The sequence below is a fragment of the Macrobrachium nipponense genome, chromosome 30 (assembly GCF_015104395.2).
Source record: "Macrobrachium nipponense isolate FS-2020 chromosome 30, ASM1510439v2, whole genome shotgun sequence".
NCBI classification, from domain to species: domain Eukaryota; kingdom Metazoa; phylum Arthropoda; class Malacostraca; order Decapoda; family Palaemonidae; genus Macrobrachium; species Macrobrachium nipponense.
In genome coordinates, this window is record NC_087218.1 from 72555803 (window position 1) to 72582159 (window position 26357).

Sequence of the window (26357 nt, forward strand, 5' to 3'; positions counted from 1 at the left end):
TACTAGGGGTAGTAGTAGTAGCAAAAGTAGTGGTAGAGGCAGGAGTAGTAGTAGTAGCAGCTGCAGCAGCGAAAGCTATTCGTCTTTACAAATGCTCAAAATCACTTTATTTTTGGTCTGTTTGTTGACTTTCTAAGATCTGTTTCTGTGGTACCTACAATTTACTTTTGATGAAATTTGTCATTTTTTTAATTTCTTACAAATCAAGAAAACGATCGAATAAGATTATAGTTTTATCGCCACTTCTACCAATGTTACCACTACTCTTACAATGAAGTAAAACATACAAAAATATTAGTTTATTTTAGGAAATATATATATTATGGTAGGATACCCTTTTCCAATTTTGCTATTGACATATTTTTGCTTCAATTAAGGATAAAAGACGTAAACAATCTTGGTCTTGATTTCAAAAGAGAACCATAGTCTCAGTTCAGATCCTCATCAAAACAAGAAGAAGATTTGTTACTTTCTGCTACGTTCCTTAGCGGCAATGGCTGTCGGAAAGAATAAGGGCCTCAATAAAGCGGGCAAAAAAGGGTCGAAGAAGAAGGTGTAAGTTGACATTTTTGTTATTATTTCAAAGTTTACTGTATTAGCCTACCGTTACTGACAAGTGTATATATCTTTTTATTATATGTACCAAGATGATAACGGATTAAAATTGTCACGGTAACTTCAAGTTACACCGCCGTCATCACCATGATTTTATTTTGAAAGTTTCTGTTAATTTTTCCCAATCATATACGTAGATATATTATGGGTTAGGATGAATGTCTTATTTGGAGACGTATGTTAAGTTAAATTTCTAAAGGAAACATGATATATTTACCGGCTTTTATCTTAACAGGATCGACCCTTTCACTCGTAAGGATTGGTATGACGTGAAATCTCCTGCCTTGTTTACCAATCGCAATGTGGGGAAAACTCTAATCAACAGAACTCAAGGCACAAGTAAGGTTTTAACACTTCCACTTGTAATTATCTTAGTTCGACCGTAAGGTTTTTTATGAGTTGAAAATATCCTATAGGCCAGTACTGATGTTGGAAGGGCTGCCTATTCCCTTTCGTACGGTGTTCCGGATGGTGAATTCGCATAGTGTTGCTGTTGGGTATTTAGGGTTAGGCTTTGTGCCTTGTCCCCAGCGTATATGTAATTAGGGTAAACTACCTAGCGCGACGATACGGCCACCTCACCCGGAGCGTGTCCACCTTCCTGAAAAAGTTCTTGAATCCTCTTTCATTAGGGTAAACAACCGCAAGGCCTGGCTTAACTCACCGACAATCACGGCATGCCACCCTCCGAAAAAGTACTTATATGGTAAACAACCGCATGGCCTGTTTCGACTTGCCGACGGTCACGGCATGCCACCCTCCGATAAAGTACTTAGGGTAAAAGTTCACGGACGTTCCACCATCATCACGCTGGATGGGTCTTATTCACTCGATATTTAGGGTAAAAAATCATGACGACCAACCCACATCACGCTGGACGGGTCTTATTCACTCTATATTTAATTGGTGAAACAAGAATACAATTAGGGTTAAAAACCGCATGCTACAGGGGTGGACCATGTACAATTAGGGTAGATCATCACAGCAGGCCACGCAGGCCACCTACCATCAATGCAAGCCACCCTCCGAAAAAGTACATTATAACGCGTCCTGACACCCGAGATGGGCATCAGTCGCGACTTGTTGTTGGTGAGAAACGGAGCTAAAGACCTCTACTCTCCTTTCGAAGTAAGTATTTTCCCCAAAGTTAGAAATTAAGGCCAAATTTTAAGATTTAAAAACAGATTTAAACAGAGGGTACTGAAAACGGTCTCAAACGTAGTGCAAATCTCACAAAACGCGTTCAACATTTTTACTTACAACTCGAGGTATTTAGAAGATTGACGCCATCTCGATGTTTACGGAGTAGCTTGTGTCAATAAACTAACCATTTCCTGTGATAAATCCGCACACCACTTGTACCCACAGACGCTGGAGCACTTTTATCACAACAATCGAAACATGATTTCTCATCAACAACAAGCCAGGCGTAAACAGCTGTTGGGGGTAGAAGATGACGAGAACGTGCTCTTGGCTAATTTTTAAATAAGTAGTAAAAACATCAATATTTTACATATTTATGATGATTAATTTGAAAATATTCGTTATTGAAAAAGTAACTCGACTCTGACTCAAATTTAAGTAATTATTTTTCTGAATTAGAACGTTCTTTCAAGTTCTGTATTATGACGTCACGACATCTTGACTTTCGTACCTATTGTAAATAATTGCTATACTCAACTGTCATTGCAGAACAGTTTACCAGTTATTCATGCAGATTGTTATCAGCTATACATGTAATTGTTATAATCGTAATGCGCATATATATCTTTATTATTTACTTTTTGGATATATGAAGATGTTTTACTGCTGGATTATCGCCGTAGTGTGACGCAATCTTTTCGGTCCATGGGCCTCTGTCTGTTTTCGCACCATAAGAAATTATGGGGCGAATTTGCAATGACCAGAAAGTCGTTAAAAAGAGGAAAGTTAGCATTGAGGGGCATATGTTTTGACTGAGAAAAATACAAATTTATTCAATAGCTAGCTTGTAAAAAATACTTGGTTATAAAAACTTGATTGACAACTAAGAAGCATGTCTACTATGGGTTTCAGAGACAGTGCAAGCAGGTTTTTTGGGCAATACCTATTTCTGTAACGAACACTCTTAACAGAACGAGATTTTGCTATAGTGCATTACACCCAGTGCCGTAATTTATAAGGGTATCGTGAATCACTAATCGTAAAGAATAACGACACTTGTCCTTGTACCAAGAGACAAAAACTCCATTATGCAGAAATGGATACGAACACGCGTATAAAGCTCCACCTACCCTCTCCCCAACACCCCCCCCCCCTCCCCAACACCCCCCCCTCCCTCCACCGCCATCCCGTTTTCCTTCTTCGTTCCTCCGCCTTCCTTTCTCTCTCTCTCTCTCTCTCTCTCTCTCTCTCTCCTCCTCTCTCTATCTCTCTCTCTTCTCTCTCTCTCTGTTGCCATTCGGTATGTGTTGACCCTCCAAACTGGGTATAAGACTACACACAAAACGTTGAAATTGGTGAAATTAGGCTATGTATTGGAAGTATATATACATAAATATTAAAGCAATTTTATATCATTATTGCATTACTATGACAACTAGAATTCATGAAACTGTTTATAACCTGTTAAGCGTCACCTCACGTAATAATACGTTTACCGCTATCTACTCGGTAGCGCCTTCAACGGGATATTACGTTCAAGACTTTAACTGTGCTTGTCAAGCCGTCAGCCCCGTAATAATACGTTTACTCGTATAGAAAGTGTAGGAACATCATTTGGTAACACTCTCAGCACATGGGAAACTTATTTCCAGCCTGGCAACTCTTTCCTGGTGGTCGCTTATGCTAGAAAACTGCCTGTCCCTGTTGGTTTTCTTTCAATACGCTTCGGGCGTTTATCGAGACAAATTGGATTTCGCGTCTTTCACGAATAATGTCCCAAATTTCCCCAGGAGGCATATTTCTTTAGGTGAGATCAATCAAATACTAGATGAGGAGTGTGATATTGATAACCTATTTGATGATGAGAGCTCTAGTTCTGAATCCTCCAGTGATGATACAAACTTTTCTTCCAATTGCGGGAGTGAAGATGACTTTTCTTTGCCGAGTGACTGGACTCCGAGAGAGAGAGAGAGAGAGAATTTCCTACAGTTAATTACAGTATGAATAACAAGCATAAAAATCAATATTAACTTTGAAAAACTATCATCAGTGCTATGATCGCTGATTACAAAACAGCGTGACGGTACGTTAGCAGCGAGCTCATCTGGGGCGGACGCTTAACAGGATAATGGAACGGCGTAGTGTGAAGCCTCCACTAATGTGGCAACGATGATTTTGCCATTCTTAGCATGCAAACATTAAAGCATGCAAACATTAAAGGTTACATTTATTTCTGGCATACGATTATTTAAGAAATTCAAAATACTAATAAAGACTGAAATCAATGAAAAGTGCTAGCAAAAACAAAAAAGTAAAAAAAAAAAAAAAAACGTAGTCGTTCCTCTATGCACTTTTCCGTTATTCGTTCCTCTATGGTTTTCGGCAGCCAGATGTACGAAAACGTTAGAAACATTTGATTTTATCTAAGTTAGAAATATCTGTAATTTTTCGGGGTAATTTGTTGCAAAAAAAAGATAATATACATGAATTAAATCAAAATTTTTAAATAACAATGTAAATTTAAACTAAATAACGAGTAAAGTAAAACAGTTTAGGGAATAAAACTTTGCAGTTTCGTCGTCTGTCGTCGTCTGCTGTTTGTAATTGTGTTTATGGCGCGCGCGCTTAGAAACCAGGAACAGCAACGGGTTTAAAGTGCAATGTGGAGTGAACTGAGACCAAAATGTGTATAATAACAATCAAATAAGCACTGTGGAGTTTCAGTTGTGATGGCAGTAAGGATAAAAACCGCCGATACAAGGTAAGAATGAATTCAGTTCCAACCATAACCCCGGGAATAACAAGTTTCATACTTTCACTAATATAGGCAACAAAATGTTGTTTTATTGTGCTGATTACAACTGCAATCTTGAGTAAGATCAATAAACGTTACATACATACGCTAACATTGTTCAAATGAGTGCTGGGAAGGCTGGGGAAAGATGGTGTCCGTCACTGATGAGAACCCATCCATGAAAAACGTAGCCGCCATATTGGATTTCAAAACTGCCTTGAAAACATATTTTTACGAAGAGCTCACATGCTTATTTTAGTTCGTATGGGGCTTTCATATATCACAATATGTTGACGAAACTTCAGTCTTTTAAATGGTATGCTTAGAGTTGCAATTGTATTCATGTTTTCACCAATTAAATATCGAGTGAATAAGACCCGTCTACCGTGATGAGGGTTGGCCTGTACTGATGTTTCCCCCTAGTGTGTAGGGTAGAACATCACGGCAGGCCAACCCTCATCACGGTGGACGGGTCTTATTCACTTGATATTTAATTGGTGAAACAAGAATAGGGTAGAATATCACAGCAGGCCAAGCAGGCCACCTACAATCAACACCTAGCCAACCCTCCGAAAAAAGTACATTATAACGCGTCCATGACACCCGAGATGGGCATCAGTCGCGACTTGTTGTTGGTGAGAAACGGAGCTAAAGACCTCTACTCTCCTTTCGAAGTAAGTATTTTCTCCAAAGTTAGAAATTAAGGCCAAATTTAAGATTTAAACAGAGGGTACTGAAAATGGCGCCCACGGCAGTGGAAATCTCACCTCGCTTTAGAAATTTTTTACTTACAACTAAAAAATGTTTTTGAAGATTGACGCCATCTCGATTTTTGTTTTGCAGGAGTCGCTTGTGTCAACAAACTTTCCATTTCCTGTGATAAATCCGCACACCACTTGTACCCACAGACGCTGGAGCACTTTTACACAACAATCGAAACACGATTTCTCACCAACAACAAGCCAGGAGTAAACAGGCTGTTTTGGTAGAAAGATGACGAGAACGTGCTCTTAGCTAATTTTTAAAATTAGTAGTAAAACATCAATTTTTACATAGGGGGAAACATCACGACAGGCCAACCCTCATCACGGTAGACGGGTCTTATTCACTCGATATTTAATTGGTGAAACATGAATACAATTGCAACTCTAAGCATACCATTTAAAAGACTGAAGTTTCGTCAAACATATTGTGATATATGAAAGCCCCATAAAACGAACTAAAATAAGCATGTGAGCTCTTCGTAAAAATATGTTTTCAAGGCAGTTTTGAAATCCAATATGGCGGCTACGTTTTTGCATGGATGGTTCTCATCAGTGACGGCACCATCTTTCCCAGCCTTCCCAGCACTCATTTGAACAATGTTAGCGTATGTATGTAACGTTATTGATCTTACTCAAGATTGCAGTTGTAATCAGCACAATAAAACAACATTTTGTTGCCTATATTAGTGAAAGTATGAAACTTGTTATTCCCGGGGTTATGGTTGGAACTGAATTCATTCTTACCTTGTAATCGGCGGTTTTTATCCTTACTGCCATCACAACTGAAACTCCACAGTGCTTATTTGATTGTTATTATACACATTTTGGTCTCAGTTCACTCCAACATTGCAACTTTTTAAAATAACCCGTTGCTGTTCCTGGTTTCTAAGCGCGCGCGCCATAAACACAATTTCGAACAGCAGACGACGACAGACGACGAAACTGCAAAGTTTTATTCCCTAAACTGTTTACTTTACTCGTTATTTAGTTTTTAAATTTACTTTGTTATTTAAAAATTTTGATTTAATTCATGTATATTATCCCTTTATTGCAACCAAATTACCCGAAAAATTACAGATATTTCTAAAGTAGATAAAATCAAATGTTTCTAACGTTTTCGTACATCTGGCTGCCGAAAAACCATAGAGGATCGAATACGGAAAAGTGCAGAGGAACGACTACTTTTTTTTTTTTTTGTTTTTTTTTTTTTGCTTTTTTTTTGTTTTTTTTTTGCTAGCACTTTTCATTGATTTCAGTCTTTATTAGTATTTTGAATTTCTTTAATAATCGTATGCCAGAAATAAATGTAACCTTTAATGTTTGCATGCTAAGAATGGCAAAATCATCGTTGCCACATTAGTGGAGGCTTCACACATACGCCGTTCCATTATCATCCTGTTATGCGTCCGCCCCTGATGAGCTCGCTGCTAACGTACCGTCACGGGAGCGCTTACAGTTCAGTTGACCACGGGTTTCGTCTGCTATGGAATCGGCGTAGCAATACAACAAGATGGCGGACGCTTTGTTTTGGCGCCCGGTTTAAAAACCCCGAAACCTATAAAAACGATAATGGGGGACCCTTTTGGGAACCGGGGTTTTTGGGTGGGGGAGTACATGCGAGTAAATGAAAACGGTAAGGGGGGAGCCATTGGGAAACCGGGGTTTTTGGGTTTTTGGGGGGTGGGGGGAAACCCAGATGACGACAATGAAACACGAAAAACAACAAAACCCTAGCAGACGAAACCCGTTGCCAACTAAACTGTAGGAGCTCACGTAACAACAAAAATGTAGGAGGTCCCGTCCCCCGTTGTGTTAGGCTAACCAAACGACGGCAATGAACACTAAAACCACGAAACCCTAGCAAAAAAACCAGTGGCCAACTAACTGTATGAGCTCCCGTTCCAACTAAACTGTAGGAGCTCCTGTTCCAACTAAACTGTAAGAGCTCCTGTTCCAACTAAACTGTAGAGCTCGGTGAGCGTAACCAAACGAACCAACCTAAGCAAACTTAGGCCGTCGTGCCCTTACCTGGCCGGGCTTCGACCCTGGAACCCCCCAGTATAGTATATTAAGTGATTGGTACCTAACCAAAGGCCAACCAACCTAACCATAGTTAGTCTCCACGTCCTTACCTGGCCGGGGGGCTTCGCCCCCCCCTGGACCCCCCCAGTATAGTATATTAACAGTGATTGCTACCTAACCAAAGGAACCGACCTAACCAAACTAAGTCTGCATGTCCTTACCTGGCCGGGGGGCTTCGCCCCCCCTGGACCCCCCTGTGTAGTAAGTTAACAATTATAAATATCTAACCAATATAACTTGTCCATAAATATGGCTGGCACCCGTATATCCTTACTGATAACTAACAAAAATTAATATTTCCGAGAATACAGGTTAAGTCAAGGCCACGTTGTTTGCTCGAACACATGGACTGCGTTTGAACACGTGGACTTCTAGCGAACGTGAATGTTCGGATGTGTTTGAGCGTGCCTGACTTCAGCAAAGCGGAAATAACAATGGCGTGCTTAATTTTGGCAAAATAATTAAAATAAGTGCATTTACATTGATACCTTACCTTGGAGATGTTGCTAGTCGTCCAGAAATATAGAACTTAATAAGAGAAATCCGAGTCGTTCAAATCTTCTGGTAGAGGATTTTTTGGAGCGCCTGCAGATTCGTGTGCCCAGAGTACTTTCTGCCCGAGCATCGGCGGATGAATACAAACAAGATGGCGGCCGTTTGTTTTGGCGCTAGTTTTGAAAACGTGTAGTGTTGGAAAACCCGAAAACCTAAAAAAACGGTAATGGGGGACCCTATTGGGAACCGGGGTTTTTGGGTGGGGGAAGAACACACGAGTTTTGGTTAAAAGTAAATGAAAACGGTAAGGGGGGACCGATTGGGAAACCGGGGTTTTTTGGGTGGGGAGAGAGGCAGACGACGACAATGAAAAAGGAAAACCACGAAACCCTGGCAGACGGAACACGTGGCCAACTAAACTGTAGGAGCTCCTGTTCCAACTAAACTGTAGGAGCTCCTGTTCCAACTAAACTGTAGGAGCTCCTGTTCCAACTAAACTGTAGGAGCTCCTGTTCCAACTAAACTGTAGGAGCTCCGGTGATCGTAACCAAACGAACCAACCTAAGCAAACTTAGGCCCGCCCTTAACCTGCCGGGGGGCTCGCCCCCCTGGACCCCCCATATAGTATATTAAGTGATTTGCCTACCTAACCAAAGGAAACCAAAGCCTAACCTTATAGTTAGTGTCCAAGTTCCCCTTACCTGGCCGGGGGGCTTTCGCCCCCCTGGACCCCCCAGTATAGTTTATTAAATTAATTTGATTGCTAACCTAAACCAAAGGAACCCAACCTAACTATAGTTAGTGTCCAACGTTCCTTACCTGGCCGGGGCTTCGCCCCCCCTGGCCCCCCCTGGCCCCCCAGTATAGTATATTAACAGTGATTGCTACCTAACCAATGGAACCTACCTAACCAAACTAAGTCTGCATGTCCTTACCTGGCCAGGGGGCGGTTCGCCCCCTGGACCCCCCTGTGTAGTAAGTTACCAATTATAAATATCTAACCAATATAACTTGTCCATACATATGGATGACACCCGTATATCCTTACTGATAACTAAACAAAATGAATATTTCCAAGAATACATTGGTTAAAGTCACGGCCACGTTGTTTGCTCGAACACATGGACTGCGTTCGAACACGTGACTTCTAGCGGACGTGAATGTTCGGATGTGTTGAGCGTGCCTGACTTCAGCATAGCGGAAATAAACAATGGCAGTGCTTAATTTGGACAAAATAATTAAAATAACGCATTTACATTGATAACGGCTGTGGTGGACATAGAAAAAAAAAAACGAACGTACCTAACTAAAAATGACCGTAAACGAAACGAACCCCCCAACCTAAGCCGAGTTTAGAACGGGTGGACTAACACTTTCGTTGGCCTACTTAGAAAAAAACAAATAACAGATAATGAATCGAGCAAGGTCGTATGATCTGAAAAAAAAAAAAAAAAAAAAAAAAAAAAAAAATATAAAACCGGACTTACCTTTGTTGGGTTGCAAATCGGGGAGTCGAAATCGGAAATCGGCAGACAAGTCGGACGGGTAGAACTAAAGCTGGAAATCGGAATCGTCAGACAATTCGGACAGTTCGAACCTTCCTCTCTTCGGAGCTGGCTGGAGTGATTTTGGCGGGATCGGGCCGGATGAAATTGGGGGGACAAACACTCGCGTTTTAAACGGATCCGTTTGGGTAGAGCGATCTATCAATGATTGTTGCGTTTCAGTGGAATTAGACCGCATTTTAACGGGTGTTGAAACTACTCTATTTAATGGATATGCACGTTTAACTAATTCTAAAAAAGCTTTAAAAGGACAATCTACATTTGAAAGGTAACGCTTCTTAATGCAATACATGGAAAAATATGAACTATATAATGTTTTTACTGTACCACTTCTAGGCAAAACATTTCGTTTCAAGACCCGCCATGTGGATTCTATTGTTTGTGTGTATGCGTTTATCATTGGGATCAACAAAATGTAGTGAATGATTTACATTAAGGTGTGTTTTGAAATGCTGACTTAACGTGTGGTAGGTTTGTTCATGCCACTTACCTGACAGATATATATATAGCTGTATTTTCTGACGTCCGACAGAAATTTCAAAACTCGCGGCACACGCAGTGGGCGGCCAGGTTGGTAGTACCATTCCGCCGCTGGGAGGCGGATATCAGGAAAACCATTCCCATTTTCTATTCATATTTTTTTTTCTGTCGCCCGGTCAGTAAACATCTGTTTACAGACTCTGCTCAGGATTTTTTAAATTTTTTGGAAATTGACTCGCTTTTAAGTATCTGATTTGATTTTTTTGGTATTGAATTGGATTGTTTGGAATTGGCATGCGCGATAGTGGACCGTTTTTGATTTTGGATTGACTTTTCTCTATAAGATATGTCTGGATCAAGTGTTGTGAGTTCAGTGTGTGTGTGAGGGCTGATTGTAAGGTGAGGCTACCGAAAAGCATCGGTAGACCCCCACACAGTATGTATGAGTTGTAGGGGGCTTAATTGTTTGATGATCATCGGTGCAATGAATGTGAGAAATTGACTGATGATGAATGAGAGCATATGAGTCCTATCGCCTTAAATTGGAGCGCGATAGGATCAGGAGGGTCTTCCTCAAGGAGTGGTTCTTCCAAAGGTAAGACTAACGTTTCTCCTGCACTAACACCTGTAGTGTTTACAACCCCTAAACCTGTGTTGCCTTCGGGCTCTGATTCTGTGTCGGGAGGAGCGGATGCTCTCTCTATGATTTTGGAGTCTCTTCGCACTCTGGAGACCAAAGTGAAAGCCTTAGAAAAAGAAACTGGCTCGGTGCAAGTGTGTGATCGTGCCCCACCCAGTGTTGGGAGGGGGCGTCAGATCGGCCCCCATAATGCCTCTAGGCCTAGACCTCTATCAGACTCCCAAGACCCAGGGAGGAGGTATGTCGAAAGCCGCAAGAGGGTTACGGGGGCTTCCCACCGATCTGGCGTCCCTTCGGCAGACCATGTAGCAAAGACCCAGGCTGCCAAGGACCGTGCACGAGCACGCGTCATGAAGGAGTGCTTCTCTCCTCCGAAGCGTCCTCCCCGCGCAAGGGGTGGAGCGCTCGGAGAGACTCTCGTCCGTTAAAAGAGGACGTTTCTTGCGGAGGACGCTTCACGTCCTCTTTCGCCGCTTTCGTCGGAAGACGCTTATGATGTCTTTCCGCCTCAGAAGAGAGGTAGGATCTCCTCCGATGAGGACGCTAGGTTGCGCGCACAGGGCGCGTATACCTGGAGAAACAGGTAGCTGTACCTGTGAGAAGGAAGGAGGCGTCCCCCTCGCCCCTCGTCTTCTCACGGACCAGTCCTGCTTCCTCTGCTCATCTTCTCCGACGAAGAACATTCTTTTTGGTCCCTTCAGGACCAGCTATCCTCGCTTATGGCTCAGAGGACTCGCCCAGCAGCAGTCGAGCCTAAGCGGAGGAAGGACCTTAGACTGCCTGTCAAGAGGACTAAGCAGTCTCCGTCTCCTTCACCTACTGCGTCTCGTTCGCGATCGCTTCTCCTTCAGCGATTCGCCGGTCTCGTTCGTCTTATAGAAGGACGTTACTCAGGACGCTTTTGAAGACGCTCTGTACGAAGACGCTCGGCAGGACGTTCGGCAAGACGCTCGTCAGGACGCTTGTCAGGACGCGTCGTCAGGACGCTTGGCAGGACGCTCGCCAGGGACGCTCGCCAGGACGCTCGCCAGGACGCTACACAGGACGCTAGACAGGACGCTTGGCAGGAAGCTCGCCAGGACGTTCAGGCCTCCTTTCAAGACGTTTTTGGGGATTCTGAACAAGAAGTCTTACCCCCAGATGCTATTTTACGCGCTCAGGCACGTATGCCAGCGAAGAGATGTAAGGACGCTTCTCGGGCAGGTGAGACTGCCGCGGAAGGCGCTGAAGACGCTCGTCCTCCTCAGGACGCTCTAACCATCAGGCGGAGCAGTAAGCGTCATAAAGAAGACAGCCGTAATAAGGCTGCTATCTTGCAAGGATAGGGGTGTTCCCTTGATCTTGCTAAGAGAACCCGCCAATAGGACGCCTTCTCCTGACAGACGTTCTCCTCTTCCGTTTAGAGAAGAAGGAGAACTAGGTAGTTCGGCTGAAATCGGGTGAAGAGGAACCTGCTACAGCCCCTTCTATCTCGGACTATAAAGTCCTAGTTAGACTTCTTGCGTTCTTCTTTTGAGGACAAATTTCAGCCCGCAGCTCCCAAGTCTCCTCCTTCACAGTTTTCTTCATCGAAAACTGGGAAAATCCCGGAGTTTTGTAGAGAGAAAACTTCTCTATCAACGAAACGTGCTTTCAAGAAGCTCCAGGATTGGATGATAAGAAGGAGAGACCAAGGCAAGACGACCTTCGCCTTGCCTCCTACTAGACTTAGTGGAAAAGGGTGGGGGCATTTGGTATAGGACCAAAGACGAAGTGGGGAGTTCGTATCCCTTCTTCGGCTCAAGGAGATTTCTCCAGCCTTGTAGGACTTACAGAGGAGGTCGCTTTTACCCTCTGCCAAGGTAACTTGGACCGCGTCGGAGACTGACCATCATTTGAAAGGTCTGCTCAGGACGCTGGAAGTCTTCAACTTCCTTGACTGGTGTTTGGGAGTTCTGGATTTGCAAGCGAGAAGCCCAGAATCTCTTAGTCTGGGGGAGCTGTCCAGCGTGTTAGCATGTATGGACAAAGCCGTCAGGGATGGTTCGGAAGAAGCTCGTATCTCACTTTGGAACAGCTTTGTAAAAAAGAGGAGCTTTGCTGTGCAACTTCACAGCTCGTTCGGTGACGCCAGCTCAGAAAGCGGATTTGTTGTTTTCGCCTCTTTCGAACCATCTCTTCCCCCAGACTTTGGTAAAGGACCTGACGAACAGCTTACAAGAGAAGGCTACTAGGATCTTTTGGCCCAGTCTACAAGACGGTCGGCCGTACCTTCAACCTCTTCGGCTGCAGTTCGTCCGCCGAAGAAAGTAAAGCCCTTTCGTGGGGCTCCCCCCTCGAGAGCAGCTCCTCGAGGGAGAGGGTTTTCACGAGGAAGAGCTTCTTTTAAGCCAAAGCCTTCCAAGTGAAAAGTATGTCCTTCAGACACCAGTCGGAGCCAGACTGAAGTATTTTGCGGGAGCGTGGAGAGAGAGAGACACGGACTCTTGGTCCCTCAAGATCGTGGAGCAGGGGTACAAGATCCCCTTTTTAGATCTTCCTCCTCTTTCTACGACTCCCAGAGACCTTTCTCCATCCTACCAAGGAGAAAAGAAGAAAGTCTTGTTCGATCTTCTTCAGCAGATGATCGACAAAAAGAGCGGTGGAACAAGTCGCGGACCTGGGGTCTCCAGTTTCTACAACAGAATTTTCCTAGTACCAAAGCAGTCGTCAGGTTGGCGTCCAGTTTCTAGATGTAAGCAGGCTCAATCTTTTCGTGGAAAAGATCAAATTCACGATGGAGACGCCTCATTCTGTTCTGGGAGCGTTGAGACCGGGCGACTGGATGGTATCCTTGGACTTGCAGGACGCGTACTTCCACATCCCGATCCACCCTCTTTCAAGAAAGTATCTAAGATTTGTCTTGAACAACAAAGTATGGCAGTTCAGAGCGATGTGCTTCGGACTGACCACGGCTCCGATGGTGTTCACAGTAGTGATGAAGAAACGTAGCGAGGTGGCTACACTCTTCGGGAATAAGAGTTTCCCTATACCTCGACGACTGGCTGATCAGAGCGTCGTCGAGAGAGAAGTGTCTGAAGGGACTTGCAGTTCACTTTAGCCAATTTTTCACCAATTAAATATTCGAGGGAATAAGACCCGTCCGTGATGAGGGTTGGCCTGTCGTGATATTCTACCCTACAATTGCAACTCTAAGCATACCATTTAAAAGACTGAAGTTTCGTCAACATAATGTGATATATGAAAGCCCCATACGAACTAAAATAAGCATGTGAGCTCTTCGTAAAATATGTTTTCAAGGCAGTTTTGAAATCCAATATGACGGCTACGTTTTGCATGGACGGTTTCTCATCAGTGACGGCCACCATCTTTCCCCAGCGTCCCAGCACTCATTTGAACAATGTTAGCGTATATATGTAACGTTATTGATCTTACTCAAGATTGCAGTTGTAATCAGCACAATAAAACAACATTTTGTTGCCTATATTAGTGAAAGTATGAAACTTGTTATTCCCGGGGTTATGGTTTGAACTGAATTCATTCTTACCTTGTAATCGGTGGTTTTTATCCTTACTGCCATCACAACTGAAACTCAACAGTGCTTAAAAAAAAAAAAATATGTATATAATTCACTTTTCCGTAGTCATTCCTCTATGGTTTTCGGCAGCCAGATGTACGAAAACGTTAGAAACATTTGATTGTATCTACTTTAGAAATATCTGTAATTTTTCGGGGTAATTTGGTTGCCAAAAAAAGGGATTAATATACATGAATTAAATTAAAATTTTTAAATAAGTTAAATTTAAACTAAATAACGAGTAAAGTAAACAATTTAGGGAATAAAACTTTGCAGTTCGTCGTCTGCTGTTAGTAACTGTGTTTGTGGCGCGCGCGCTTCGGAACAGCAACAGCAACGGGTTTAAGGTGCAATGTGGAGTGAACTGAGACCAAAATGTGTATAATAACAATCAAATAAGCACTGTGGAGTTTCAGTTGTGATGGCAGTAAGGATAAAAACCACCGATTACAAGGTAAGAATGAATTCAGTTCCAACCATAACCCCGGGAATAACAAGTTTCATACTTTCACTAATATAGGCAACAAAATGTTTGTTTTTATTTGTGCTGATTACAACTGCAATCTTGAGTAAGTTCAATAAACGTTACATACATACGCTAACATTGTTCCAAATGAGTGCTGGGAAGGCTGGGGAAAGATGGTGGCCGTCACTGATGAGAACCGTCCATGCAAAAACGTAGCCGCCATATTGGATTTCAAAACTGCCTTGAAAACATATTTACGAAGAGCTCACATGCTTATTTTTTTAGTTCGTATGGGGCTTTCATATATCACAATATGTTGACGAAACTTCAATCTTTTAAATGGTATGCTTAGAGTTGCAATTGTATTCATGTTTCACAATTAAATTATAGAGTGAATAAAGACCCGTCCACCGTTGATGAGGGTTGGCCTGTCGTGATATTCTACCTATATAATACAAATAGATACGCTAATTTCACTTATTTCCCCGGTTTTGTGTAAGTCTTATACCTAGTTTGGGAGGGTAAAACACATACCAATTGACAACACTGATAAACAATTGAAGAGCGCAAAACGCGCAAAGAATGCCGTAGTCCCCTTGAATAAGTGCTGGTAAGAGGTTGGTTTACGATTGTTGTGATGAAAGTGCCCCAGCGTCTATGGGTACATGTGGTGTGGCAGATATAGCACAGGAAATGGGAAGTTTGTTGACACAAGCGACTCCGTAAAAACATCAAGATGGCGTCAATCTTCGAAACATTTTTGTTTTAGTTGTTAGTAAAAATTTTTCTAAAGCGTTTTGGTGAGATTTCCACTGCCATAGCCACCCTTTTCACTACTCTCTGTTTAAATCTCAAAATTTGGCCTTAATTTCTAACTTTGGAGAAAATACTTACTTCGAAAGGAGAGTAGAGGTCTTTAGCTCCGTTTCTCACCAACAAGAAGTCGCGACTGATGCCCATCTCGGGTGTCAGGACACGTTATAATGTAATTTTTCGGAGGGTGGCCAGCGTTGAATGTAGGTGGCCTGTTTGGCCTGCTGTGATGTTTTACCCTACAACCCAAAAAAAAGTACATTATAACGCGCCCTAACATCGGAGATGGGCATCAGACGCGACTTCTTGTTGGTGAGAAACGGAGCTAAAGACCTCTACTCCGGTGTCAGGACGTGTTATAATGTACTTTTCTTGGGGTTGTAGACATTGATCATACATGGACCACCCCTGTACCATGCATTTTTTTACCCTACTACTCTAAGCATACCATTAAAAAGATTGAAATTTCGTCAACATATTGTGATATGTGAAAGCCCCATACGAACTAAAATAAGCATGTGACACTTCGTAAAATGTTTTCAAGGCAGTTTTGAAATCCAATATGGCGGCTACCGTGTGGATGGAAGGGTCTGTTCACAGACTTTCCATCTTTCCTAGCCTTCCCAGCACTCATTTGAGCAATGCTAACGTTTATAGGGTAAAAAACCGCAGGGTACAGAGTGGACCATGTACGATCGGTGTGAACAATCCCAAAAAATGTACATTATAATGCGTCTTGACGGAGATGGGCATCAGTCGCGACTTCTTGTTGGTGAGAAACGGAGCTAAAGACCTCTACTCTCCTTTCGAAGTAAGTATTTTCTCCAAAGTTACGAATTAAGGCCAAATTTAAAGCATTAAACAGGGTAGTGAAAAGGGTGTCCAACCCAGTGCAAATCTCACCAAAACGCTTTCGAAATTTTTACTTTCGCTTCATTTTTTTAGAAGATTGACGCCATCTCGATGTTTGCGGAGTCGCTTGTGTCAATAAACTAACCTTTTCCTGTGATAAATCCGCACACCACTTATGCCCACAGACGCTGGGGCACTTTCATCACAACACTCGGAAAGCGGTCCCTCACCGGCTTGTTTGTTAGTAAACAACTGTTTTGGTAGAAGACGACGACGAAGAGTACACTTCGATAATTTTTTAAATAAATAGTAAAACATCAATATTTTACATATTTGTGATGATTAATTTGAAAATATTCGTTATTGAAAAAGTAACTCGATTCTGACTCAAATTTAAGTAATTATTTTTTGGAATTAGAACGTTCGTTTAAGTCCTGTATTAGGACGTCACAATATCTTGACTTTCGTACCTATTGTAAATAATTGCTTTACTCAACTTTCTTGCAGAACAGTTTACCAGTTATTCATGCAGATTATCAGCTCTTCATGTAATTGGTATGATCGTAATGCGTTATATATCTTTATTATTTACTTTTTGGATATATGAAGATGTTTTACTGCCGGATTATCGCCGTAGTGTGACGCAATCGTTTTCGGTCCCTGCACCTCTGTTTTCGCATCATAAGAAATTATGGGGCCGAATTTGCAATGACCAGAAAAAGTTAGCAGTGACAGGCATATGTTTTGATTGAGAAAAATAAAAATTTATTCAATAGCTAGCTTGTAAAAAATACTTGATTACAAAAAACTCGATTGACAACTAAGCAGCATACCTACTATGGGTTTCAGCGACAGTGCAAGCACATTTTTGGGCAATACCTATTTCTGTAACGAACACTCGTATCAGAACGAGATTTTGCTATAGTGCATTACACCCAGTGCCGTATTTTATAAGGGTATCGTTAATCACTAATCGTAAAGAATAATGACACTTGTCCGTTGTGTACCAAGAGGACCAAAAAACCTCCAATTATGCAGAAAATTGGATACGAACACGTGCGTTATAAAGCTCCACCCTACCCTTCCCCCCCCCCCCCCCCCTCCCTTTTTTCTTTTCTCTTCGGTTCCTCCGCCTCTCTCTCCTCTCTCTCTCTCTCCTCTCGCCTCTCTCTCTCTCTCTCTCTCTCTCTCTTCTCTCTCTCTACTTGCCATTCGGTATGGTGTTGACCCTCCAAACTGGGTATAAGACTACACACAAAACGTTGAAATTGGTGAAAATTTAGGCTATGTATTGGAATTATATATACACGAATATTAAAGCAATTTTCTATATTCATTACTATTGACAACTAGAATTCATGGAAACAGTTATAATAATGGAACGGCTGTATGTGTGAAGCCTCCACTAATGTGGGCAACGATGATTTTGCCATTCTTAGCATGCAAAAACATTGGTTTTTTAAAAAAAGGGGTTTTTTTACATTTATTTCTGGCATATGATTATTAAAGAAATTTAAAGAAATTCAAAATATATATAGACTGAAATCAATGAAAAGTGCTAGCAAAAAAAAAAAAGCAAAAAAAAAAAAAAAATATGTATATAATTCACTTTTCCGTAGTCATTCTCTATGGTTTTCGCAGCCAGATGTACGAAAAACGTTTTAGAAACATTTGATTTTATCTACTTTAGAAATATCTGTAATTTTTCGGGGTAATTTGGTTGCAAAAAAGGGATAATATACATGAATTAAATTAAAATTTTTAAATAAAGTAAATTTAAACTAAATAACGAGTAAAGTAAACAATTTAGGGAATAAAACTTTGCAGTTCGTCGTCTGCTGTTAGTAACTGTGTTTGTGGCGCGCGCTTAGGAACCAGCAACAGCAACTGGTTTAAGGTGCAATGTGGAGTGAACTGAGACCAAAATGTGTATAATAACAATCAAATAAGCACTGTGGAGTTTCAGTTGTGATGGCAGTAAGGATAAAAACCACCGATTACAAGGTAAGAATGAATTCAGTTCCAACCATAACCCCGGAATAACAAGTTTTATACTTTCACTAAATATAGGCAACAAAATGTTGTTTTATTGTGCTGATTACAACTGCAATCTTGAGTAAGATCAATAAACGTTACATATATACGCTAACATTGTTCAAATGAGTGCTGGGAAGGCTGGGGAAAGATGGTGGCCGTCACTGATCAGAACCTTCCATGCAAAACGTAGCCGCCATATTGGATTTCAAAACTGCCTTGAAAAAATATTTTACGAAGAGCTCACATGCTTATTTTAGTTCGTATGGGGCTTTCATATATCACAATATGTTGACGAAACTTCAATCTTTTAAATGGTATGCTTAGAGTTGCAATTGTATTCTTGTTTCACCAATTAAATATCGAGTGAATAAGACCCGTCCACCGTGGTGAGGGTTGGCCTTCCGTGGTGTTTTACCCTATTGTAATTTTGTCTCAAGCTGGAACTCTTATGATACACAAGATAAATAAAAATTAATTCTGGAACTCTTATGATACACAAGATAAATAAAAATTAATTTTTTAAGGGTGAAAATTTTTGGGGGGTCTCATTATTTGCAAGATGCATATTACGCAAGTATATACATACAGTATATTGTTGGTTGTGGCTTAAGGTACCCCTTAACTGTTGTAGGCATTTCAGATGGAATAGGAATACAAACTAACCTAACCTGAATTTCATGCCCTTATCTGGCCAAATGATGAACCCCCCCCTCCCCACCACCCCACCCCACCCCACAGGTAAGTTTAAGTTGTGATCACTCCATCTGCATACTACCCTAGTTGTATTTACATTTGGTCTGCTGGCCCTCTGATGGGATTTTGGGTATTCTTCATGTGAAGCAAAAACTATTTCCAAATATTAGCCATATGAAAGTAGAAAGCAGAATGGTGGGGTGGGCTTTCTCACCTTTCTCACCAGACGCCAGGTAGGCCTCCAGGCCTGTCAGTCCACCTGCTTCAGGAACAGTCTCCATTCTTGGCGATCATCATAGAGCCTCATCTCATCAACTTCCCGCGCAAACTAGAGCCTCTCCTCTCTACTCCTCTCTCTATGTTTTGTAGCCATCTCATTTTTGGTCTTCCTACCGGTCTCCTTCCTTCCGGTGGTCCATTCCAAAACCACCTTGATAGGATATCGCCTCCTCCTCCATTCTTTTGGTGTGTCCAAACCATCTAAGCTGTCCTCTCTCCACAAAATCTAGTATCCCCTCCACTCCCAGTTCTCTTCTAATGTCTTCATTTCGTAGCCTATCTAGTCTTGTTACACCTTTTATGAGTCTTAGGGCTTTCATTTTCAGCTGCTTGAAGTTGGCTTCTAGTTCTTGATGTTAATGTCCATGATTTCATGGCCATAACGTCAATATTCGGTTTGGTTAAAAATAGAGAGGTATATTATGGTTTTCACTTTGCGAGGTATATTTCTGTCTTTCATTAGTGGTAGAGCAGATACAGATTGTTACTGAATTTCTGTATTCGGGTAGTTATTTCCAGCTTTGAATCGTTTTGGTCACTAAACTAACTCCTAAGTATTTGAAATTTCTACACTGGTTTCAATGTCTGAACCTTCTAATTCTACATCTACGTTACTTGTGTTCGTGATAGGTGCATGATCTGTCTTATTCTTGTTGATCCGCATTGCCATTAGCTGTTAAGATCGCGTTCCAGTTGTTGACGTTTTCTTGGAGAGATTCTGCGCTGAGGGCTATCATTGCATGGTCATCTGCATACATAAGGTTGATGGTCATATCTGCAGCTTCATCCTCACCTAGTTCCCTCATACATTTATCTAAGAACAATATAAAAAGAAGTGGCGAAAGGACGCTGCCCTGTCTTACTCCCGATTTTATTTCAAACCAGTCTTCATTCTCTTGATTTGTTTTTACTCTGGATCTGATGTTTTGATAGGTGTTATAAATTGCTCTTATAAGTTTCTCAGGGATTCCATAGTAAGGGTCTTTTAGGGCATCCATATTTCATTCTTGGTACTCTATCAAAAGCCTTTTCTAGATCTATAAAAGCAATATCTATCCCTGTCCCATTCCCAGCTCTTCTCAAATATCATCTTGCAGGGAGAAAAATCATATCAGTTGTCCCTCTTCCTGGTCGAAAACCGTTTGCCATTCACCCAGCTTTGGTTTCAACATATCCTCTCAATCTAGTTTCAAGTATTCTTTCATATACTTTAAAAGCATGTGACATTAGGGATATTCCTCTATAATTGCTGCAATTTGTCTCTTCTCCAGTCTTCAGGTGGCATTTGCCCATTCCAGAGTATGGTCCGATTAGCTCTAGTAGCCAGATGAGATCCTATCCTCCCCCATGTTTTTAAGGAGCTCTGCCAGGTATTGTATCCACTCCAGGGGCCTTTACCATTTCTCATCCTCTTGAGAGCATTTTTTAACTCAGTGTTGTTATGTCAGGTTCTGCATCCCCAACCACATCAAATTCTACATGTTCTTCAAGGTCATTGTTTCCGTTGTTTAGTAGTGTTTCAAAGTGATGTTTCCATCCTAATTCAATTTCTCGGGGTTCGGTTAAAATTGTCCCATCCATAGGGTCTGATTACATAAGTGGGTGGTTGGCTTCCCTTTCTATAGTTTTTGGCAGTGCTATATATGAGTTTTCTGGTACCTTGGAGATCATTTCCCAGATCTTCTCCTATTCTTTCCCATGTTTCTCTTTTGTTTGAGCTTTTATTCTTTCCGTTTCTCTCGACGCTTCTTTATAGTTATTGTGATCTTCCAGATTCAAAGTTTTCATCCATTTTTCTGAAGAGTTTCATTTTGTTTGCAACAGCGGCCTTTAGTGTGGGGGTCCACCAAGCAGTTTGTTTTTTCCTCCTACCTCGAACTCTTTTCTTTTGCACTGTATTATTAGCAGCACCCACTACAGCCATTCTAAAGTGTCTCCATTTTTCATTTGGGTCATTGCTCTCCTGTTGCATTTGTTTAGCTCTACTTATTTCGTTTTGATATAAAACTAAGCACTCCTCTTCTCTCATTCTCTAAAATAAATCTTTCTCTCATTTGGCTTTTAATTGGCTTGGGTTTTTGTCATCTTTAATTTAATTAAGAGAAGCCTGTGATCTGAATCGAATGACACGGAGGGGATGCTTTTTACATCTCTGACCATATTTTTGTTATTTGTTATTGCCATATCAATCATTGATTTTTCAGTATATGCTCCTAAAGCCGAGTTCCATCGGTACCCACGTCCACTTGTGGCTGTCTCTATGATTATAGAAAGAGTTCATAATGGACATCTGGTTTAGTATGCAAAAATCAATTATGTTTTCTCCTTCTCTATTTCTGTCTCCAATGCTAAATGCTCCTAATATGCTCTCTATGCCTGTCCTGTCTTGCCCAATATGTCCATTCATATCTCCAATTATTAATGTATTCTCTACATATGGGACAGAATCTTTTACTTCTTGTAGATGTCTGTAGAATTCTTCCTTTTCTTCTTGAGGGCGGCCCTGCTGTGGTGCATACACCTGAATTATGCTGGCTTGAAATGTTCCTAACAATTTAAGGAAATGCTAATAATCCTATCACATTTGAATTCTAGATGACTAATTTTTCCAGCTAGCTCTTCACTCACAATAAAAACCTACTCCATGTCGTGCGGTTCTTCCACCTTTGTAAAATAATTGGTAATTGTTATGCAATAATTTTGTTCCTTCTCCTGGTAAACGAGTTCACACAACCCCAAAATGTCTATTTTTCTTTCCTCCATCATCATGATTACCTCCTCCTCCTTACCTCTCAAAGTACTTAGATTAATTGTTCCTAATTCTCAAGGTTTTTTTTCCTGTTCATGTCCAATAACATTCCGAGTCAGGATTGTGCCCGGGCATCCTTTGATCAATGGGTCTGTCCTGAAGTAAGTCGTGCGGTTCATGAGCAATTTATAGCAGCTCACCGGCTTGCTAGGCCTGTCGTGAGCCCTCAGAGCTGTTAATTTGTACCATCCATAAGCCTATTGCTTCCTCAAAAGGTCACAGAGGTTCCAACATTACCCCCAGCAGTCTATGTAGGTTTAAGCCACTGCACCTCTACAAGGTTACACAGCTCCTTATCCCAATGTATGCTGGCCTTGGGACCGCAGTGGGGTGGGCTATATTTTTTAATTTCATAGTTCTAAAAACCTGTCAATTAAATCCACTTAGATTGAATTTGATTTGATTCATGTACCCAGATAGACCTACTTATGCTTTTAGATCCAGATTTGACTGCTGTGTTGTTACATTTGCCATAGACAAATGGACAGACATGATAAAAGTGTTTTCCATTGGTTCAGACAAGTGTTCAACACTTGAAAAGCTCTTATTTTGGCTGTTTATGGGTATACAGGAAATCTAGATAAATTTTAACAGATTTCCCTGTAGGGTTTAGTGCTGCCAGTGCACTGTATGAAAGGTCCTGTGCAGTGTGCTTTCAGCCCCCGGTAATGGGTGGGTTTCTGGTCTCGGCGCTGTGCTAAGGAGCAAAAACCTCCATTAATCAAATCTAGATGAATTATGCTGCCAATAACCGATTAATTGCGCCCCTTATTAGGTATGTTATGTGCTGATAACTGAAACTAGGCACGTTATGGACCCATAAATTGCCGATTTTGCCAATTCTGTGGTGCTAGACAATCCTCATAAAACCAAATTGCCATTAAGTGTCTGCCAATAGCCAGGTACTGCCTGTATACTATTAATTTCCATTTCAGCGCTAAATGACCGCGTAGGTCCCAATGCTTGGCCTCTGGCCTTAATTCTATATTCAATTCCAATCAATTTGAATGGATTCCTCTAATGTATGGATTATTGGCCAGGTTAGGTCATGGCATCCACAAATGTAAAAGACACATGCAGCGAAACATTGTACTTGGTGATCTTCGTGGTTGTGGTTGTAAGGAGGAAATTTTAAGCAAGGTTGGCCTGAAATGAAATTGAAATTCACTTAACCCCCCAAGCATGCATAGTAGTGAGGAGACAGTCTGTGGCCAGTAATGGCAGTTCTCATAGATCTAATATAAACAGGCCATGCATGCACAGTAGCAATGAGATAGGTGATGACCTGGAAATAATCTCCCAGGAGTGACCTGTGTTGCAGGTAAACATTGCAATTTAAATCATTCTTCAAAGAATAACATTTGTCCTGCAGTGTATGCACTGGATAGGTTGAATAGGTTAAAATACCAATTGAATAAACAGTGCTTAAAGTGCATAACATTTTAAAGTAGCATCTCTGTCCTTTACATCGTTTTACAGGTGACATACACACACTGAACTGGTGTTCTAATCATGTGACTTTACTTGTATAATTGACTAGCTCAGCATACACTTCATATGATTTTTTTCTTCCCCCAGAGATTGCATCTGAGGGTCTGAAGGGTAGAGTCTTTGAAGTATCATTGGCTGATCTTCAGAATGAAAGTGATGCAGAAAGGAGTTTCCGCAAGTTTCGCCTTATTGCCGAGGAAGTTCAAGGGAAGAATGTCCTCACTAACTTTTATGGATTCAACTTGACCACTGATAAGCTTCGCTCTATGGTCAAGAAGTGGCAGGTAAGATTTTCTTCATATACGAATAGTTATCGGATTGGAATGGATTAGTAATTTGATGAAAATGCTATGTCTGTGTCTGGTATAAAATTGAGAAATGGGATAAATTGTTTTGTTAAAGTTTGGTCATGTTTTATGAAGTATGAAAACTGAAAGGTTGTCCAATTTGATAGTCCTTGCACAGCAGTTAGTCATGCTCATATGGTCAGGCTGAGTATCAAAAATTGAAAAATAACATGGCTACTTATGCTGTAACTTGCCACTTGATTTGTATGGGCCCAAAGTCTAGTATAGTAATGATTGCATGTGTTAGGGAGAAAATTCTATAAAAGAATTGGAAGTTGCTGATGATGTGGCCAGATCATACTTAGAATAAAATTGTTTTTGTAAGGAACAGAAAAACTGCATGCCTTGCATGTGGCTTAGAATAAATTTATCCGGTGAATTATAAATGTAAAGTGAAAACAGCTGGTGCACTGTAATGTTTAGCTGAAATAGAGAGAGAGGGGACGTACTAAAAAGATTTAAGCAAATTTCATTGTATAAGAATAAGTTAAATAAAATATTTACGTACATAGTTTTGCCTAAAATGTAATGTGGCCCTGTGTATTTATATTAATGAGTAGTTCAAGTTTGTTCATGATGTGGCAGATCTCATTCAAAAGACATGCTTGTAAGTTAAAGAAGGGAACAATTAGGGGGTAAAGGTCTGCATAGTAATGAAGCTTTGCCTGAAATTCTGAGAGGGGTAGCTGTTGGTTCAATCCTTTTATTTTATGAGAGTTCTCACTGGCAAAACTCTAGGGGGTGTTAACTGTCTGGGGTGTTACCTGTCTGCCTGCTGATTCCGTGGGTTTGCATAGACTAAACAGTGTGGTGACTGAATCCAAGCCTTACTCGTGGCATGGTGGGATTTCATCAGCAGAACATTGATTTACAGTCTATTTAAGCTAGAAAAATAGAGTTTTGTGGGTAGCCAAGTGATATACATGCTTGAGTCTTCAGTCTTGGAAATTTACAGTATTGGCCAGATCATGACAAGGTACGTTTCACTGCCATAGCACAACTTTGCTCTCCTTGTGATATCATAAATAAATAAATAAATAAATAACAGTTAAAAAAATACTTAGTACATATAGATAACATTTAGATAGGATTGTGAAGTCTTGGCCTTCCTTACATCTTTTAGTCTTTGAAAGTCATGCACCATGTTAATGATTCATTGTTTACTTAAGCTGCAGGGGATTTCATTTGAAAGGTTCCTCAGTGGAAATGCAGTGAATGAAACATTAAAAATGAAATTGTTTCAAATTAAGAAATACTGGTAGTTATTATGGTACAGTTCGTTATGGTTGCAAGTTTCTGGTTATGCTGTATCACTGGAAGCAGAGCCATGTGAAAATTGAATATGAACATTACCCGCCAGTCTCGGAGATAATTACAGTTTTATAGAGATATGTTGACCTGAGTGGTTAATGGGGTGTATGCTGAAACTTTTTTGTAGGTTATTCTAACTAATATCAAAGTCAATTAACGAGTTACTTGTTTGAATACTTATGGTGTGCAAACCTCACAATGATTTAATAGAAAATCCCTTTTTTTTATTGCAGACTTGTATTGAAGCCCATGTAGATGTCAAAACTACTGACGGATACAGCTTGCGTGTGTTCTGTATTGGTTTTACAGAAAGGGTTCCCAACCAGGTAAAGAAGACCACATATGCCCAGCATCAACAGGTAAAAAATATTAGGAAGAAGATGGTTGACATTATTTCCCGTGAGGTGTCCAACAGTGAGCTTAAAGAAGTCGTCAACAAACTGATCCCGGATACCATGGCTGATGATATCCGTAAGGCCTGTAACTCTGTGTACCCACTTAAGGATGTGCATATCCGAAAGGTGAGTGGCAGTAGATTTTGATGATTTACACTCAGAAGCGTGTGTTGTAAGATTTAAATCTGTGGTTATTCTGAGGTTGAAATGACTTTCAGCTGTACTAGTAAATTTGGTTAATTCTTGCTAGATGTCTAAAGTGATTTTCTTCATCTGCAGGTTAAAGTTCTTAAAGAAGCCACGTTTTTGATCTAAAACAAGCGTTATGGAAATTGCATGGTGAAAGTGGTAAGGCCATTGCAGCAGGTGATGATGTTGTGCCAAGGTTGATCGCCCTGACAACTATGAACCACCTGTACAGGCTAGTGTCTAAAAAATAAAGATGTATGGGTAAATTTTGAAGTATCTTTTGTCCTGATTGCTAACTGTAACTTGATTACTAGAAGTAATTATAATGGGCATATCTGAAAAGTACACTCATTTTTTGCTTGTAACTGCTTCTCCCTGTTCTTTTTAAGGATGATAATTAATTCATGAAGGTTATATGGAAAAGCAATAATATGATAATTAATTAATGAAGGTTATACAGAAAAGCAATAATTTTGAGCACCTGCATGTGTTGGCAGCTTATTAGCAGTTAGCAGGTCACAGTTGAAGTAAAACATGTGAT

At 40.9% G+C, this 26357-nt stretch overlaps 1 protein-coding gene across 1 annotated transcript; it reads left to right on the forward strand.

Moving 5' to 3' along the window:
- The first annotated feature begins 449 nt into the window (after nucleotides 1-449).
- On the forward strand, nucleotides 450-26082 carry LOC135202595 (small ribosomal subunit protein eS1-like). The gene is given in 7 exon segments (XM_064232105.1): nucleotides 450-555; nucleotides 851-954; nucleotides 23662-23858; nucleotides 25466-25753; nucleotides 25907-25930; nucleotides 25933-26002; nucleotides 26005-26082. Coding segments are annotated over 7 exon segments (801 nt in total). The 5' UTR covers nucleotides 450-493; the 3' UTR covers nucleotides 26061-26082.
- Nucleotides 26083-26357: the final 275 nt, after the last annotated feature.